The sequence below is a fragment of the Nannospalax galili genome, unplaced genomic scaffold, assembly GCF_000622305.1.
Source record: "Nannospalax galili isolate Female #2095 unplaced genomic scaffold, S.galili_v1.0 scaffold54, whole genome shotgun sequence".
Classification (NCBI taxonomy): domain Eukaryota; kingdom Metazoa; phylum Chordata; class Mammalia; order Rodentia; family Spalacidae; genus Nannospalax; species Nannospalax galili.
In genome coordinates this window covers 14,843,477-14,860,694 of record NW_008341028.1, presented here as the reverse complement: position 1 = coordinate 14,860,694, position 17,218 = coordinate 14,843,477, and the positions used below count along the sequence as shown (strand labels likewise).

The 17,218-nt window shown below is 43.8% G+C and overlaps 1 protein-coding gene across 2 annotated transcripts in view; it reads right to left on the bottom strand.

Annotated features, from left to right (window-relative positions):
- The window catches only part of Arid3b (AT-rich interaction domain 3B), a 52,159-nt gene extending 34,997 nt beyond the window's left edge, over window positions 1–17,162 (bottom strand). The window contains exons 1-2 of one of the 2 annotated variants that reach the window (XM_008836495.3): window positions 17,063–17,162; window positions 13,973–14,584 (exon numbers count right to left, since the gene is read on the bottom strand). In XM_008836495.3, coding sequence (XP_008834717.1) covers window positions 13,973–14,542 — 570 coding nt within the window. In that variant the 5' untranslated portion in view covers window positions 14,543–14,584; window positions 17,063–17,162. Of the gene's footprint in view, window positions 1–13,972; window positions 14,614–17,062 lie in introns of both variants that reach the window. The other variant, XM_029565086.1, reaches the window with a different exon arrangement.
- Between the last annotated feature and the right edge of the window lie 56 nt (window positions 17,163–17,218).

The window sequence follows — 17,218 nt, the reverse complement described above, 5'->3', positions numbered from 1 at the left end:
CTTTTTTTTTTTTTGTTTTTTTTTTTTTTTTTTTTTTTTTTGAGAGTGCTGGGATTAAAGGTGTGCCACCACGCCCGGCTTGTTTTTTTGAAGCAGGGTCTCCCAGTAGCCCCAGCTGGCCTGGAACTCAATATGCAGACCAGGCTGGGATCTCACAGAGAGATCTTACCTGCCTCTGCCTCTTGAGTGCTGGGATTAAAGGCATGAACCACCATACCCAGTATTTATTACATTTTTGTTTTTTTTTGGGGGGGGGGCATATGCATCACAATGTGTGGCAATCAGAGCACAACTTGTAGAAGTCCGTCCTACTATTTGGGTCCTAGGGAATTGAACTCGAGTGGTCTGGCTTGGGTGCCAAGCTCCTTTTCCTGCTGAGCCATTTCACTGGCCCCCAGCTACACAGTCTATTAACAGGGGTGGGAACTGGGGATTTAATCATCTCCCCTCCCCCTTAAGAGAATTCAAGCCCCAGGTTTCTGGCACATGGGGAATCAGGACTGAAATAACTACATTAAAGTCAGAAGACTGGAAAGTCTACAGCTACAACTACCCATGAACAGGCCTGAAAAAACTGTTCACTGGGCTACTGAAGCACAAAGAACCTTGTCATCTGCCAGAGACCTCATGGAAAGTGTCCATCTAAAGTCAGGTTCTCTCATGAGACATAGATGTACACCTCAAATAGACACTACCCAAACCAATGCAACCAGCTAACCAGGTAGAGTCCCAGGGAGGGAAACAAAACACCCTTCAGTAGATAGTCCTTCCAGAAATAAATCCTTACTCAAAATGAGCTTATAAAGGAAAACAAAAAACAAACCAGCACAAGAGGAAATGAGCCATTCTACAAGAGAGTGACATGACAAAGGAAGAACGTACATCCTAATCTAAAAGCACATTTCAAACAGGCATGTATCAAAAGAATGACCAAAAGTGCTACTTGAAAGCAAGTGAAGGATACTGATAGCTATTAGACATTTTCTCTTCTGTGCTTACAGCTTCCAAAACAAAAGCTTTAGCAAATCCTACAATACGTAGTTTAAAAAGTTAAAGATCTTGGAAGATCAGAGCCTGCCTGGAAAGGCAAATGAGTCATCTTAGCTCTGTGTAATAAATAAAGGTGTTTATTCTGTGTTTTTTAAAAAAAAAAGTCCAGCAGAGGCAGGCTTGACTCTGTGAGTTTGAGGCCAACCTGGTCTATATAGTGGGTTCCAGGCCAGCTGGGGCTACAGGGAGACCCTATCTCAAAAAAACGAAAAAAAAAAAAAAAAAAAAAGCGAAGTTGGAAAAGAAGGAATACAAAGAACAAAGTAGCTCGAATAAGCAAAAATTTAAATGCCAAAATATTAAATGTAAGATTGATATACTAGACAATGTTTTTAGAGTGGAATAAAGAGGACTAAATAGAGAATTTGAAATTAGAAAACTGAATGTGAAAAGAAGGTTATAAAAGAAAAGATGCCTAAAAGACTGAATGAGAAGGTTCAATTACTCCTGCTAGAATATTGACCAAGAGAGCTTGAAGGAGAGCTCAGTCAGTAAAGTTCTGGGCTTGAAAGCACGGGGACCTGAGTTTGATCCCCAGAACCTACACAAAACCCAGGTGTGGTAGTATATGTTTGTATTCCCAGAGTAAGGGAAGTGAAAGCAGGAGACTCCCTGGGGCTGGCTAGCCATTGTTCCTGAGGATGACATTTACACACATACACACACTTTAAAAAAAAAAAAAGCAAGCTACAGCTGGAGAGATGGCTCAGCGGTTAGGAACACTGGCTGTTCTTGCAGAAGACCTGGGTTCGAATCCCAGCACCCACATGGCGGCTAGCAACTGTCCATGACTCCAGTTCCAGGGGATCCAACAGCCTCTCCTGTCCTCTGCAGGCACTGCAAGACACAGGTGCACTTACCCACACGCAGGCAATACACACATACACAAAAAAAATAATAAAGGGGCTAGAGAGATGGCTCAGAGGTTAAGAGCACTGACTGCTCTTGCAGAGGATCTGGGTTCAATTCCCAGCACCCACATGATGGCTATGAACCGTCCTTAACTGCAGTTCTACATACATGCAGGCAATACACTCATACACATAAAATAAAAATAAAATAATATAATAAATAAATAAAAATTTAAAAAAAGGTAAGTGTCATGGAGCTTGCCTTTAATTCCAGGCACAGGCAGGCAGAGCTGTGTGTGTTCGAAGCCAGCCTGATCTCATAGTGAGTTCCAAGCCAGAGAACAAAACAAAAACATACAACAAGAAAGACAAAATTCAGACGGGAAAACAAAACAAAACAAAACAAAAACATTCTACACATTCTACAGTTAAAGAAGCACTCATAACTGATATTATAAAAATGTTAGTAATACCTTCCAATGAGGGTTGAGATACAGTTCAGTGGTAGAATGCTTGCCTAACATACACAAGGTCCCAGGTTCAATACCCAGTACCACAAAACCAATCAGTTGATAATAACTGCCAATGAAAACTTGCGGAATACAGCAAGAGTAAGATCCAAGGGCTGGAGAGATGGCTCAGTAGTGAAGAATGCTTGCTGCTCTTCCATAGGACCCAAGATCAGTTCCTAGAACCCACATTAGGTGTCTCACTACTGCCTGTAGCTCCAGCTCCAGCGAATCTGATGCCCTCTTCTGGCTTCCTCCAGCACCTGTATACACTTGGCATACACACCACACACACACACACACACACACACACTTTTTTTTTTAATCTTAAAAAAAAAATGAAGCTGGGCATTTAATCTCAGCACTCAGGAGGCAGTGGCAGGAAGATCTCTGTGAGCTTGAGATCCAGGTTAGCATTGTCTACATAGAGTAGGTCAGCTAGGGCTACAGGGAGACCCTGTCTCAAAAAAAAAAAAACAAGAAATCCAAGAAAAGTTGGAGAGATTGCTGAGCGGTTAAGAGCACTGGCTGTCCTTGCAGAGGAAGCGGGTTTGATTCCCAGCACCCACACGGCAGCTAACAACCGTCCATAACTCCAATTCCAGGGGAATCTGACACTCTTCTGACCTCCATGGGCAATGCACATGGGTGCATTGGTCTTTTTGAGACAGGGTCTCCCTGTAGCCCCAGCTAGCCTGGAACTCACTCTGTAGACCAGGCTAGCCTTAAACTCACAGAGATCTGCCTAGCTCTGCCTCTCAAGTGCTGGGACTAAAGGCATGCATCACCACACCCAGCAAAATACATTTCTTAAATAATAAGAATGCTTTAAAATGTGTTAAATGCACAACTAAAATGACAAAGAAGCAAAACAAATTCGTGTTAAGTAAAATGGACAGAGAAATCTAAGATGAATGGACCCTATCAAAGTAAAAGGGTTGACCAGTGGTTGCCAGGGGCTAGCAGGAAAAGAAGAATGAAAAGGTGGAACAGAGAGCATTTCTAGGGCAGAAAACTGCTCTGTCTGATATTATAGTGCTGGATCCATGTCATGACACATTTGTTGAAATCCACAGAATGTACAATAAGAAAGCACCCCAAAGGCAGTGAGATGGCTCATAGGGTAAAGATGCCTATCACCAAGCCTGAAGACCTGAGTTTAATTCCTGGAACCCACATGGTGGAAGGAGAAAACTGATTCCCACAGGTTGTCCTCTGACCTCCATACACTGTGGCATGTGCGTGCCCCACCCCCACAATAAATGCCAAAAAAAAAAAAAGGTGCTGGAGAGATGGCTAGGTCAGTCAGAGTAAGGTGCTTATTGCACAAGAATGGACCTGAGTTCACATCCCTGGAATCCATGTAAAAGCTGGACAAAGCAGTTGTATGTCTATAATCTCAGTGCTGGGGAGGTGGAAACAGGAGGATCCTGAGGGTTTGTTGGTCAGCCAATCTAGCCAAAATGGCAAACTCCAGGTGCAATGAGAGACCCTGTGCCAAAAAATAAGGTGCAGAAGGCCAGCAAGATAGCTCAGTAGGTAAAAGTGCTTGCCACTAAGCCTGATGACTTAGTGATCCCTGGAACCCATATGATGGAGAGAGAACCAACTCCAACTTCCACAGGTTGTCCTCTGACCTGGGCACACATCCCCCTATGTGCCCCCCCTCCACGTGAATAAATGTAATCGTGAATTTTAAAAGGTGGAAAGCAACGGAAGACACTGGACATATGGCCTAAACACACTCTCTCTCTCACACACACACATACACAAATGAAATTAAACCATTTACATAAAGAGATTTGCCTGTATGATGGTGCAGGCCTTTAATCCCAGCACTCAGGAAGCAGAGGCAGCCTGGTCTATATATTGAGTCCTAGGCCAGCTAGGGCTACATAGTGAGATTCCATCTCAAAGACAGAGAAAGAGAGAGTCAGTGAAAAGAAATAAGAAAGAAAATATTGAATGCCTACTATGCCATTACAGTGCTGTCTGCTAGAACACAGAACAAGCCTGGTTCTGCCCTCTTGGAGCTTACCATTCAGTCTAAGAATCAGATATCAAATAACCAACAAGCACAAATATAAAATACATAAATATATCAAGCACAAATATAAAATACATAAACTATAATTAGCTCAATGACAGCTTTTACTGAAGGTGAAGACTTCTGAATGACAGTAAAGGGGAGAACCTAAATCCTGGAAGAAAGGGTTCTGGCAGAATGGTGGGCCTATGCAAAGCCAAGGTGGTTGGAGCGCAGTGACAGGACAGGAGAGTGTCAAAGACAAAGCTAACGAAGATCTGGTCTCAGATCATGCAGACCTGAGATTTTATAATCAGAGCATCTGATACATGTGGAGTATCTATAGCAGTGACATAACCCGGCCTGTTTTTTTGAAGGTCACTACAGTGGCTGTGTAGAGTAGATGAGAAGGTGGAGTTAGCACAGACATGGATGAGGCAGGTAGGTGACAGAAAAGGGATTATGGATTCTAGATGAGAGGACTGGTAAGCTTTGGTAATGGGCTAGACATGGGGAATGACAGAATAGCAGGAATGAACTAAGCCCAACCCCAATGTTCTTGGTATTAAAGATTAAGTCTGTAACAATGCCATTTCCTGTGAAGGAAAATACAAGAGGAAATGATTGTAGGGGAGGTTATCAATTAAGAGTTCAGTTCTTTTTGAGACAGGATCTCCTTTTAGTGCCAGCTGGCTTGAAACTTGCTATGTAGACCAGGCTGGCCTTGATGTCACAGAAATCTGCCTGCCTCTATCTCTGCCTCCCTAGTATTGGGATTAAAGGTGTGTGCCACCATGCCTGGCTTAAGAGATCAGTTTTACCAGTACCCAGGCAGATGGAGGCAGAAGCATCAGGTGTTCAAAGATAGTCTCAGCTACACAGCAAGTTTGAGGACAGCCTGGGCTACTTGAGACAAGAGACTTTGTCTTAAATTAAAAAAATTTTTTTTAAATTTTATTTTACGTGTATGAGTGTATTACCTGTATGTACATAAGTACCCATTTTGTACAATGCCTAAGGTGGTCAGAAGAGGGTGTCAGTTACCCAGGAACTGGAGTTATAGACAGTTGTTAGCTGCCAGATGGTGCTGCAAATTGAACCTGGGTCCTCTGCAAGAACAGTCAGTGCTCTTAATTGCTGAGCCATCTCTCCAGCTCTGTCTTAATTTTTTTTAAGTTGTTTTACATGTATTAAATTTGAGATGTGAGTAAATTATCTCAATGGGAGGAATGTTAAGCAGGTAGTTAGGAATATATACACTGATCTCAGACTACAAACAAAGATTCAAATAACATATATTGGAGACCCAAGTAAGAGACTGCCCAAGGAAGACATATAGAGAAGAAGGCTGAAAAGTGACACCTGGGGAACCAGGTACGCAGAATGCATTACACCGATAAAGGAAAACAAGCAGAAAGAAGAGACTGTCTCAAAGAGGGAGTGGTCAGTGTCCGACCCTCTCCTAAGAGAGGAGATGAGGTCAAGAGAGCCTAGACTAAGCAGCATGGCAACCATTAGAAACCCCAGCGAAGAAAAACTGAAGGGTCAGGGTCCTGCTTGGAGTGTGTCGGCAAGTGACAAAATGAAAACTAATGCGTAAAAACAATTCCCTTGAGACATTCCATCACTGGAGTATGGGGAGGGACAGCCAGGAACAGAGAAAAAGCTAGAGGAAATGTGAAGACCAGGCAAACTTCTTTAAAAGTAAGCTCTCATTTTGTTAACAGTCACATGCCATGTAGATTTTAAGACCATGGAAGATGTTTTGTTTGTAATATTTTTAGTTTGGGAGATAGATGATGCTTAAATGTAGAGAAGGCTTCAAAGGAGTAGAGTCCAAAAGTCAGTAACTAGAACGGTTCACTGATGGAGCAAGTCTCTAAAAACCAAGGACAGAGTAGGTTCTGGGATACATGCAGAGGGATCAGCCTTTGGTAAGACCAAACTAAGCCAATGATCATTTATTAATACCAACAAGTCAGGCCTGGTGGTGCACGCCTTTGATCCCAGCGCTAGGGAGGCAGAGGCAGGCCGATCTCTGTGTGTGAGTTCAAGGCCAGCCTAGTCTACATAGTGAGTTCCAGCTACAGGGAGACCCTGTTTCAAAAAGACCAAAAAACAAACAAACAAAAAAAAAAAACAAAGCTAACTTCTTCTACCTAACATCTAACATTGCACTACTTCCTCTGCTAATGGAAAACAGCAACAAAAGTTTATGCTTCCACAATCCTGACTCTAGATACATGAGTTTGGCCATAGCCCTAGAAAACCTGAAAAGTTGTCTATGAGCAGTGTCTAGGATATAGAGCATCTTACATAGTAAGAAGGATTAACAATTAGAGCTTTAAGAAATATTTAGGTATAACAATTCCTCTAAACTTTGTACCGTATACAAATTTTGAGAGGGGGGATAAGGGGAGACAGGGTTGCACTATATAGCCCTGACTGGCCTGGAACTCACACTTGCCTCTCCCTCCTGAGTGCTAGATTAAAGGCCTGTGCCACCATGCTCAGCCTTCAGCATATACATTTTACAAAGAGTTTCCAAACTCCTATTTTTCTTATACCTTTATAGTATCTATACAACAGCCCCTGGAGGATAGTGGGAGAGAATTAACCATCCCTCTGGATTGGATATGTGAATAAGTTGAGGAAGGCAGGCTAAGATGCCTGTCCAAAGCACTACAGCAAACAAGTGGTAGAGCTACGGTCTAAATCCACACCTTGTGCCTCTCAAAACAAGGCTGACCCAATAATCAAATCTGTTACTAAGCAACAAGTGTGCCAAGTATCTGCCTTAATCTTTGTGGGTTAATGTCTGCAAGAGCAACTAAGCTCTTATATATTTTAAAGGACAGCATAGAGGGCTGGGCTGGAAGAAGCACAGGTACAGCTAAATAGATCTCCAGTTCTCAGCCCCAGTTCTCTCCCAGGTAACAGTGTGTTTACTGTGATGACAATCAAAGGCTACAAACTCAACATGGACATGTAAACAGAAGTGAAAGTTGGGTATGATGGATGGGTTTGAAGCTAGCCAAGCCTACACAGAAAGACCTTGTTTCAAAAAACAAAACAAAGCAAAGCAAAAGGAAAGAAACAACAAAATAACCAGAAGTGAAGAAAACTCAGGCTGTCAAGTTCTTCCACTACTGAGACTGAGGTGCAAGGACAGAGTCTAGGGTGGTGCCTATACAACAGCCTGTGCTCTAGAAAGGACACCATCAACAGTAGGGTTTCTCAGCCTCAGCACTTCAGACCAGATAATTCTTTATTGGGGGCAGCGGGGGTGGGGGGGGTAGTACTGCCCAGTACGTTGTGGAATGTCTAGCAACATCTATGGTATGGTGCTACCTACTAGATGCTAGGAGCACATCCGATCACAGCCCCAGTCACAACAATCAAAAATGGCTGGGTGGTAAGGAGGATCAGCTCTAACCGGGAACCACTTATCTAGACAGACTCTACTGTGAGTATGGAAGCCAAGGACAGGAAGACACCCTCCAAAGAAAGTGGAGAAAGTCTATATCTCTTCTTTTTAGGCTACAGTTTCATCAATTGTACCAAATTTCTCAAATGGTTCACATGAAGTATTTACCAAGTATGTACCAAGAACAGCCTACCGAGTCTACACTTTAGATGGATAGATCTTGGAGACCAGTCAGCACCAGAAGAAAAGGACAGAGGCCTCACTGCAGGCTAAAATTTTTATTTATTTATTTATTTATTTATTGACTGACAGGGTCTCATGTAGCTCAAGCTGTTCTCAAACTCAACTCTTTTACCTGTGTCTCCAATATATGTTATTTGAATCTTGGTTTGTAGTCTGAGATCAGTTTATATATTCCTACCTAACTGCTTAACATTCCTCCCATTGAGATAATTTACTCACATCTCAAATTTAATACATGTAAAACAACTTAAAAATAAAAAAAAAAAAAATTAAGGGCTAGAGAGATGGCTCAGTGGTTAAGAGCACTGGCTGTTCTTGCAGAGGACCTGGGTTCAATTCCCAGCACCCACATGGTGGCTAGCAACCATCTGTAGCTGAGGATGATTTTAAACTGTTGATCTTCCTGCCTTTACCTTCCAAGTGTTGAGATTACAGATCTGTGTCACCATGTTCAGTTTACGCGGTGTCCAGCTCAGTTTTTCTTTCATGACTGACTAGGCAAGCACTCTACCAACTGAACTACATTCCTAGTCCAATCTTGATTTTGTACATGATGAATAGGAACTGTATAAACTGCACACAAAAAAAATGATTTGGGAAGGAGGGGTTAAAAACACCCTAAACAAGGCTCCTCCTTCTCAATTTATGTTCCTTTCTGTCAGTATACACAGGACTTAATGATTCTTCCCGCCTGCCTTGGAGTTTCCCCTGCTTCTGTCCTACAGAGAGATGCTGCACCAAGGAACGCTATGGAGCCCACACAGCTGTCAGGAGTCAGAGACACTCTAACAGCTTCCAGGTGTTCAGAATTGGCAAGACCCTGTCCTCATTAACACATGTGATCAGTAAGCTGTAGGAAGTGTTAGGAATTCTTCAATTGACAAGTTTTCTGAAATAAAACTCTTCCACCCTAGAAGGCACTCCTGGGACAATGCCTTGTAAAACACAAGGGGCTTGATGGGTGAGGGGAACAACATTTATTGAGCAATGAATTCTAGTGAATCTGAGTGCTTTGCATTGAGCTCACTATGCAAAGTCACTGAGTAACCAAAGTGACTGTCAAAGCATGCAGAAAATCAGACATACAATTCTGGCTGCCCCACACCTATCAAACTATCACTAGTCATCCTATTCTGTGGAAGGAAACCTAGCTCTACTAAAGGACTTAGCCTGAATTGCCTAAACCACCCTCTATGCAGGCCAGCAGAAGACCACCTCTAAAGGACCAGCAAACCCCTGCCCCCCAAGTTGGCTGTGTGATCTCCCTTGAGAGAAGGGACACTCAGTTCTTTGTTGTCTTGTTTTACAATTATTTACTCTGCCAATAGGAATCTGATGGCTCTTAGAGTACTGGGCTCCACGGTGTTATCCATCTTCCCATCACCCTGGTGTCAGAGAATGATCTAAGCCTTGAGAAGCAAATATTTTCTGAGTTTCTTCGTAGAGAATTCATGAAGTAATTTTGACTTTACATGCTCTAAGAACAGGCTTTCCGAGACAAAGGATTATTGTGGCTCCCCTTAAGCTTTTCCAGGTTTGCTTTTCAGTTTGCAGAGGCCTGCCAACCCTCACCAATCTTGCAAACTACTGTTTGAGTATTCTATACTTAAAAAAAAAAAAAAATCACCTTTTTTTCTTGGTATATAAGTGAATCTTTCAAAAACATTTGTTTTAGAAATATCTGCACCATAGAGTAGACTGGACCAGGCTTTAGCTGACTTAGGACAACCCAGCTCCAACCTACCTTTAGTTTCCCACAGCACCTCTACTATACTTGTTGCTCTTTGAGGGAGAGGCTATTTCATGGCTTACAATCCTGGCACAAAGGACTCTGCCCAAGTATGTTGTTTAGAATAAAATGGACACTGCAGAGATGGGTGTGGTGGCACAAGTCTTTGATCCCACTACTCAGGAAGTAGAGGTGGGAGGATTTCTGTAAGACTGACACCAGCCTGTTCTGTATGTTGAGTTCCATGTCAGGTGGGGGGGGGGCAACAGAGACATTGTCTCAAAAAAATCAAAATAGGACACTGCGACTCATTACCAATTAAGATCTTGTATCATTTGGAAAAGGCCTTTGAATTGTGGTTAGAGCAAGGGGTACTTAATTTCTACTTCTGCCCCCCACCCCAAGTTAGTTACATCAAAAGACTGATAAATTAAAAAAAACCCACCAGTCTCCAGGTCTGATGGTTTCTATAGGCTCTCTCCCAAAGGTATTTTTTCAGTCCTCTGTCCAAAGCACAACTAAAAACATTTTAATCCCCAAGCACATTACTGCTCCTTTTTTTTTGGTCTTTTTGAGACAGGGTCTCCCTGTAGCCCCAGCTGTCCTGGGACTCACTATGTAGACCAGGCTGGCCTCGAACTCACAAAGATCCACCTGCCTCTGCCTCCCAAGTGTTGGGATTAAAGGCATGTGCCACCATGCACAGCTTACTTGCTCCTTTAAAAGCAAGGTTTAAACAAGGAAAGGAGGGCTGGCAAGATGGCTCTGATGACCTGAGTTCAATCCCTAGGTCTCACATTGGTAAAAGAACTGACTCCAAAAAGCTGTCCTTTAACCTCCACATACACACTGTAGCATACCCACACAAAGTAAATAAAATGTAATAAATGTTTTTTTTTAAAGGAGGAGACCACAGACAAATTGAAAAACTAAAGCTACAAGGGGAACAGGAAGTGCTCATCAAAAGTTTTAAGCCACTGTTAGCCATTGTCTCTCTGACCCATTTCCTGATCTCCACATTCACAGGGCAGGTAAATTTAGAATGAAGCATTTGGCCTCAGCTACTAGGGCATTTATGAAAACATTTGGGCAGGTATTCTGCCAAACAGTCTATTATTAGTACGTATGCCTCAGAAACTTAAATGAACTCAAAGGGTTTTGGTTGCCAACAGCCAGCCTCCAGAGCACTGAGCAGTGGAGCCATGGGTGGCTGCCATACAGAACGCTGGGCTGGGCGCCTTGCCACACCGCACACGTGTGCATGCACACGCCAGTCCTGAAGAGTTTCTTTTTTCAAAGCTCTAATGGTTTGACCTCAACACCTGCTGCACTTCCTGAAGACAGACAGGCTCTGGAGCTCCACTTGTTCCTCACACACGGCTGCACTTTCTAGGAATGACCGCACACAAGCAGAGTCTGGCCAGCTGCCAAGGCGGGGGCAGCCCGCTGCCTCAGGCCTGAACTTTCCCAGCGCTGTCAGGGCGAGTTCCCACTATGAGCTGACTCAGCGGCCGGCCAGCATGGAACTGTGCCAACCACACAGCAGTGCAGGGGCTCCCGGCAATTCACAGATGTTTTACTAAACCAAAGAAATCAGCCAGGAGGCAGGTCTGGGCTGGTGGCCAGGGTGCTGCTGTCGGGGAAGTTGGGATTCTGATTGTAGTCCTAGCTCTGCTTCTCTTCCTGGGTGATGGCAAGGAACTCCCTGTGCATCTCAGTACCTTCGCTGCTTCAAAGGTCTGTCTATTCAGATGCAAAAGAGGAAGGTGCTATTAGCACACAACTCCCGCAGCACTATTAGGGGCCATGTGCCTGGCACTGGACAGACACATAGCTTATTACTCTTCACAACAGATCTGAAAGGCACCTTCTTTTGTATCAGTAGTAGTACTGGTAGTATCAGTATGAGACAGATAGGGTCTCATTTTGTACCTCAGGCTGGTCTCAGACTCCCAAATGCTAGGCTTATGAGTGTGAGCCACCATGTCCAGCTTTGTTATTTTCACTCTACAGATGAGGAAACAGGCAATTCAGATTGCTATCAAAAGACCACAGTGTAAAACATGGAAGAGACAGGATTTGAACCAACTACAAGCACTACTGTTACAAAACTCAGGTCAACTGCACAGGGTTCCTTGAGCCAAAGATGCTTGCTTGATTTTTCAACTCCAAAGAAGCTTTTTCATGATTTCTCAGCTTCCTTTTTTTTTTTTTTTTTTTTTTTTTTTTGAGACAGTGTCTCCCTGTAGCCCCAGCTGTCCTGAACTCACTATGTAGACCAGGTTGGCCTCGAACTCAGAGAGATCCGCCTGCTTCTGCCTCCCAAGTGCAGGGATTATAGGCGTGTGCCACCACAGCTATCTCAGCTGCCCTTTTAAGCCCACAGCTCTTCACAGAAGACTTCTGAACAGCAACAGTGGTCCACACAGAGCATCTAGTTACTAAAAGCCTTACCAAGAATTCCCTGTCTATAGCACCAATGAGTCATTTACCCTGGAACAACTTATTACTCTCATACACAGAATGACGAAAAACTGCAGTGTGAGTCACAAGGAAATTGGAAATCAAAGGCTTAGCTGAGAAGAGATTCTCTAGACTCCACCCTCCAAACAATTCATTATTAGGATTTTGAGTCTACCTTTATAAAAAGCTCCCTGCTAGCATGCTGGAGGCACCCATCCCTGGCGCCACAAACCTCCCTTTCCCCACTGCCCCCAGAACCCCAAAATCTCTATAGCTAACTCTGATATGTAACCATGTTTAGAAGCCATTTCAACTTTCCTCGGTTAAAAAGAGAATTCTGAGGTCTTCCCTCTTTCTAAGCACATGAGGTAAAAGTAAAACAAAATCATGTTTACAAGGCTCTTGGTTGAGAAATACACACAATGCAAGTGCTTATCAGCTATGTTCAGCTTCAAAACAATAGCCTTAAAGAGCATGATTTTCCATTTGCTTGAGGCTAAAATACTCAGGCAAAAGTGTTCATTTACATCCCTACTTGAAAAACTAACTCACGTAATGAATTTTGTTAATTTTTTTTAAATTTACTTATTTTTTTGGACTTTTTGAGACAGGGTCTTCCTGTAGTCCCAGCTGGCCTGGAACTCACTATGTACCAGGCTGGCCTTGAACTCACAGAGATCTACCCATCTCTGCCTCCCAAGTGCTGGGATTAAATAATGATGCCCCAACTCTTTAAATTTTAAAGTGTTTTGTCTGCATATATTTACATTCGTGTGTGCAATGCCTGTGAAGGCCACAAGAAAGCATCAGATTCCCTGGAACTGGAGTTATGGATGGTTGTTAGCTGCCATGTGGGTGCTGGGAACTGAACTGGAGTCCTCTGTAGGAGCAGCCAGTGCTCTTAACCACTGAGCCATCTCTATCTTTCCAGTCCCTATGAATTTTTTTTTTTAAAGTGTTTTTCTTTGTTTTTGTAGACTAGGCTGACACCAAGATCCACCTACCTCTGCTTCTGCCTCCCAAATGCTGGGATTAAAGATGCGAACCATCCAGCTTTATTTTGTTTTTATTACTGTTATTATTTCCTAGTCATTCATTTTTAGATAGGCTTAATAAAATACTGTTACCTCCTTTTTTTTTTTTTAGTTAATTTTTTGAGACAGGCTCTCTCTGTAGCCCCAACTGGCCTAGAACTTACTACATAGACCAGGTTAGCCTCAATTTCACAGAGATTTGCCCATCTCTGTCCCTCGGTGCTGCGATTAAAGGCATGTGCCACCATGTCCCATTCATTCTTCCTTTTCAAAAAAAGAGATTCTTTAACATAAACTTGTAACAAGCTACAAGTGCATAAGAGTAACTTATACCCTATAGTACACTACAGAGCTTTAATAAAAAACAAAAATCCATTAATTAGGGTTTTTTTTCTGTAGTGATGGAGATTGAATCTAGGGCCTCTCTCACACACAGCACATACACTATGACTGAGCTATATCTCCAGTTCAAACAAACGAATGCTAACAACAACAAAATCAATCTATTGGTATAGGCTGTGGGCCAGTGAAATAGAGTAAGAAAACCCTGTCTGGCATAGTTCCAATCCCTGCCCATCCATCACCCTCTCTAGCTAGCCTTTAAGTAGAATAAACAGCCTCTTACAGCAGAAAGACTTACCTGTTTAAGCTGCTCATCCAGATTCCAGTTTGTCTGCCCAGCTATGGAGATGGAAGGTGGGGCCTTGGAAGTATCTTTGGTATGGTCTTCTTTAGCTTGTTGTCCCTGTGATGGGGGCCCAGGTGCTGGAAGCAGGCTAGACATTCCTGCTGCTCTGGGGTCTTGGCGAGATGCTTTTTGCACATGAAAATATTTGGAAGCAGCCTGGGTCTCTTTCTCAGCCACCTCTGCAACATCATCATCCCCATCTTCATCTTCCAGAACTCCTTCCTCTTCCTCAGGCTCTGAGTTCATGTTGCACCGCTCAAACACTCGGGTCACTGGTGTGGTTGGTGGAACTCTGGCTAAGGGACCCAGAACAGGGCTGCCAGAAGGTCTCCCCGGTGTGGCAGGAAGGAGAGCAGGCTGTGTGGCTAGTTTGGGGGCATACAGGAACTGGGTTTCTCTCATCTGTGGTCCCTGCTTCTCTCTGGCATCCATCTGCAGAGGAGCCAGATGTGGCTGCTTTTGCTGTTGCTGTTGTTGTTGTTGTTGCTGCTGCTGCTGCTGCTGCTGCTGGAGGGGCTCCATTACTGCCTCAAGCTTCACCCACAGATTGGCATGGCTCTGAACCTAGGCACAGCCCAGCAAGCACACTGGGTCTATATTTTAAGTAAATAACCAAAACCATGGGGGGGGGGGAGAACAACTACATAAAACAGCTATAAAAGATTTCTTTTCTCCAGTAAAATGCCCGAAGTTCTGAATTCTACATGTTCCTAAAGTTGATTTTCAAGATGAGTAACTGGTGGGAGTATGGAGGATGGGTAGGGAAAGATGAGAAGAGGAAGAACAGGATCTAAGAGGGAAAATTAAGGAGTAAATCTCAGTAGTGGGAGACTTGAGTTTTAAAAAAGGGAAATCCCGATGCTATTTAGCCTGCTAACTGAGTTCTCATACCTTTCTCTCTACATTATCAACCATTAATCTGTTTATTATTGAAAAAGCAACTGGACTTGCACTATATAGGGACTGTAACTATAAAAATCACAATAACAAAGGGAAAGAATGGCCTGTCTGCAAAAGAAAGAATATAACCTATATATATTTCTAGGCCCACTAGAGAGAGATTACCACTCAAGCTAGACCCAGAGCTACCACGTCAGGCAGACTGAATGGCTTTTCTGACAGAAAAAGTAAGACCAAGCAAACTGCTCTTAGTTATACTTCACAAATTTCCCAGATCAAATTGCCCTACTGCTTGTTGAGTGGACTGAACCAGGCTAAGTGGACATTATAGCCTTTAAAAGAATCCAATTTCAACAACATGAAAGAAAGAAATACACAAGGACACAGGAGTCTCAAATTGCAAGCCTCCCTCAAAAACAAATGGGGAATTCCTCTGGAGATTTTAAAGTTAATTAATTTAAAACAGGTATCAGTATTGTCTAAACAAATTAATGTTTCTTTTTTTATAAACTGCAAGTAAATCTCATAGCCCCTTTCTTTCTGATTCACTTCTACTATATTCAGTCTATGAATACAATAAGGAAAGGCTCTCAGTGCAGGCATATTCTGGGGGCAGGTTTATCTGCATTCTTACCAATCAGTTTCCAAACACATACCCCAGTTCATACCCTCTCTAAGTCTAACCCTCCCCTTCCTCCTCTTCAAGTTCCCACCTTCAACAAATCTCACTTAAGTTGTGTTTTCTCAGCAAGTCTAAGCAAATGGATTACCATGCCAGAGCAAATTTTAGGGTGAACAGGACTTGCAAAGTGGTGTGCAATTTTGTCATCACATAAAAAGGGAAGCTGAACTGTGCAGGCTGGAACTTGATATTTGCATTGTCCCAGTGTTTTAGGATTGGGTTGAAAGATGAGAAAATGAAATAAAGCTACCATCTTCAAAAATGAACAGGAGGATCACATCCCTAACAAGAAAAATGGCTTCAATTTACAAAATTTTATAGACTTGAGTTAATTTTCTTTTAAAGTACAAATTTTAAAGCTGGGCAAAAAAGCAAAGATTAAAAATCTCATTTCTGTTCACCTTAGAAGCACTTGGTTGTACATTTTGTAATCTGTGAAAGATTCAAATTCCAATTTGCCTCTTACTGCCTTTACTTCCTCTCTTAGTTTAGAAAGTACAAGTTACGCCTGCAGCAACACTTTCATTCTACTTTAGTTGTTCTTATACAGTAAGAAGGCATGAAAAGATTACATTCAGTTGACAAAAGTGTTCATTTAAAATAAAAACCAACTTGCTACAAAAACAAAACAATAGACCAATCCATTCAGTGGGCGTTTTAAAATATTCTTATAATCATTAAAGTCAATCAACACAACTGGAATAATTTTTCAACCAACTCCTGCCCGTCCATTGAACAACTGTTTCTTGTCTGGTGGCACCATCTTCTCTGTATGCTGTATGCAGAGGGGGAGGTGTCTCACAGCCTCATAAGACAGAAAGAGGACTCGGTTCTACAACTCAATACGCACATTCTCCAAGAGTTCACCTCACCCCATAGCCTGAGCAGCCAGTGATCCAAACAATACCTCCAACACTTAGAGAACTTGTATCTCGGAAATCTAAACCACTTCATCCCTTCATCCTCCCCCACGTCCCCTCAACTTCCCCGATCACCAAACGGGACGCAACGGACTGCTTTGCAGCTTTGAGCCCTGCCTTACTGACCATTTCCCTTACCTTCGTTTCCAGATCTCTCTCTCCAGCTCCCTCGAGCCCCCCTCGTTGGCATCCAGCGACCTCCTTTCCACTTTCCCCCCACCCACTGCAGCTCCATCACTTTCACCTCCATCAAGCCCTCTCAGCCAGTCTGCTGGCTCTCCTCCGACCACCCGAATCCCACCGACCCCCGCCCTCTCGGTCCCCCGCGGTCCCTCACCTTTCCCATCCCTTTATCTCAAATCACTCCAGCGGGCGCAGGGCGCACCCGGGCTCCTCCCTGTGCCCTCACTGGCCTCGGGTCTCCGCGCTCCGCCCGCCGGCGTCTCCGCTACACACCTGCCTCCCCTCCCACTTCAGTCCCCTCCACCTGCCACAGCCCCGCTCCCGCCGCGGCTGAGAGCCAACACCCGCGCCGCCTACCTGTGCGCAGCGCTCCGGGTTGGCGGGCGGGGAGGAGCGGCGCTCAGGCCCCGGCAGCGCAGCTGAGGCTCGCACTCCTCCGCAGCCGGGGGCCACAGCCGGGGCGGGGCCCATACCGGAAGCAGCGCCGCGGGGCGGGTCGGCCGGCCCCCGGGC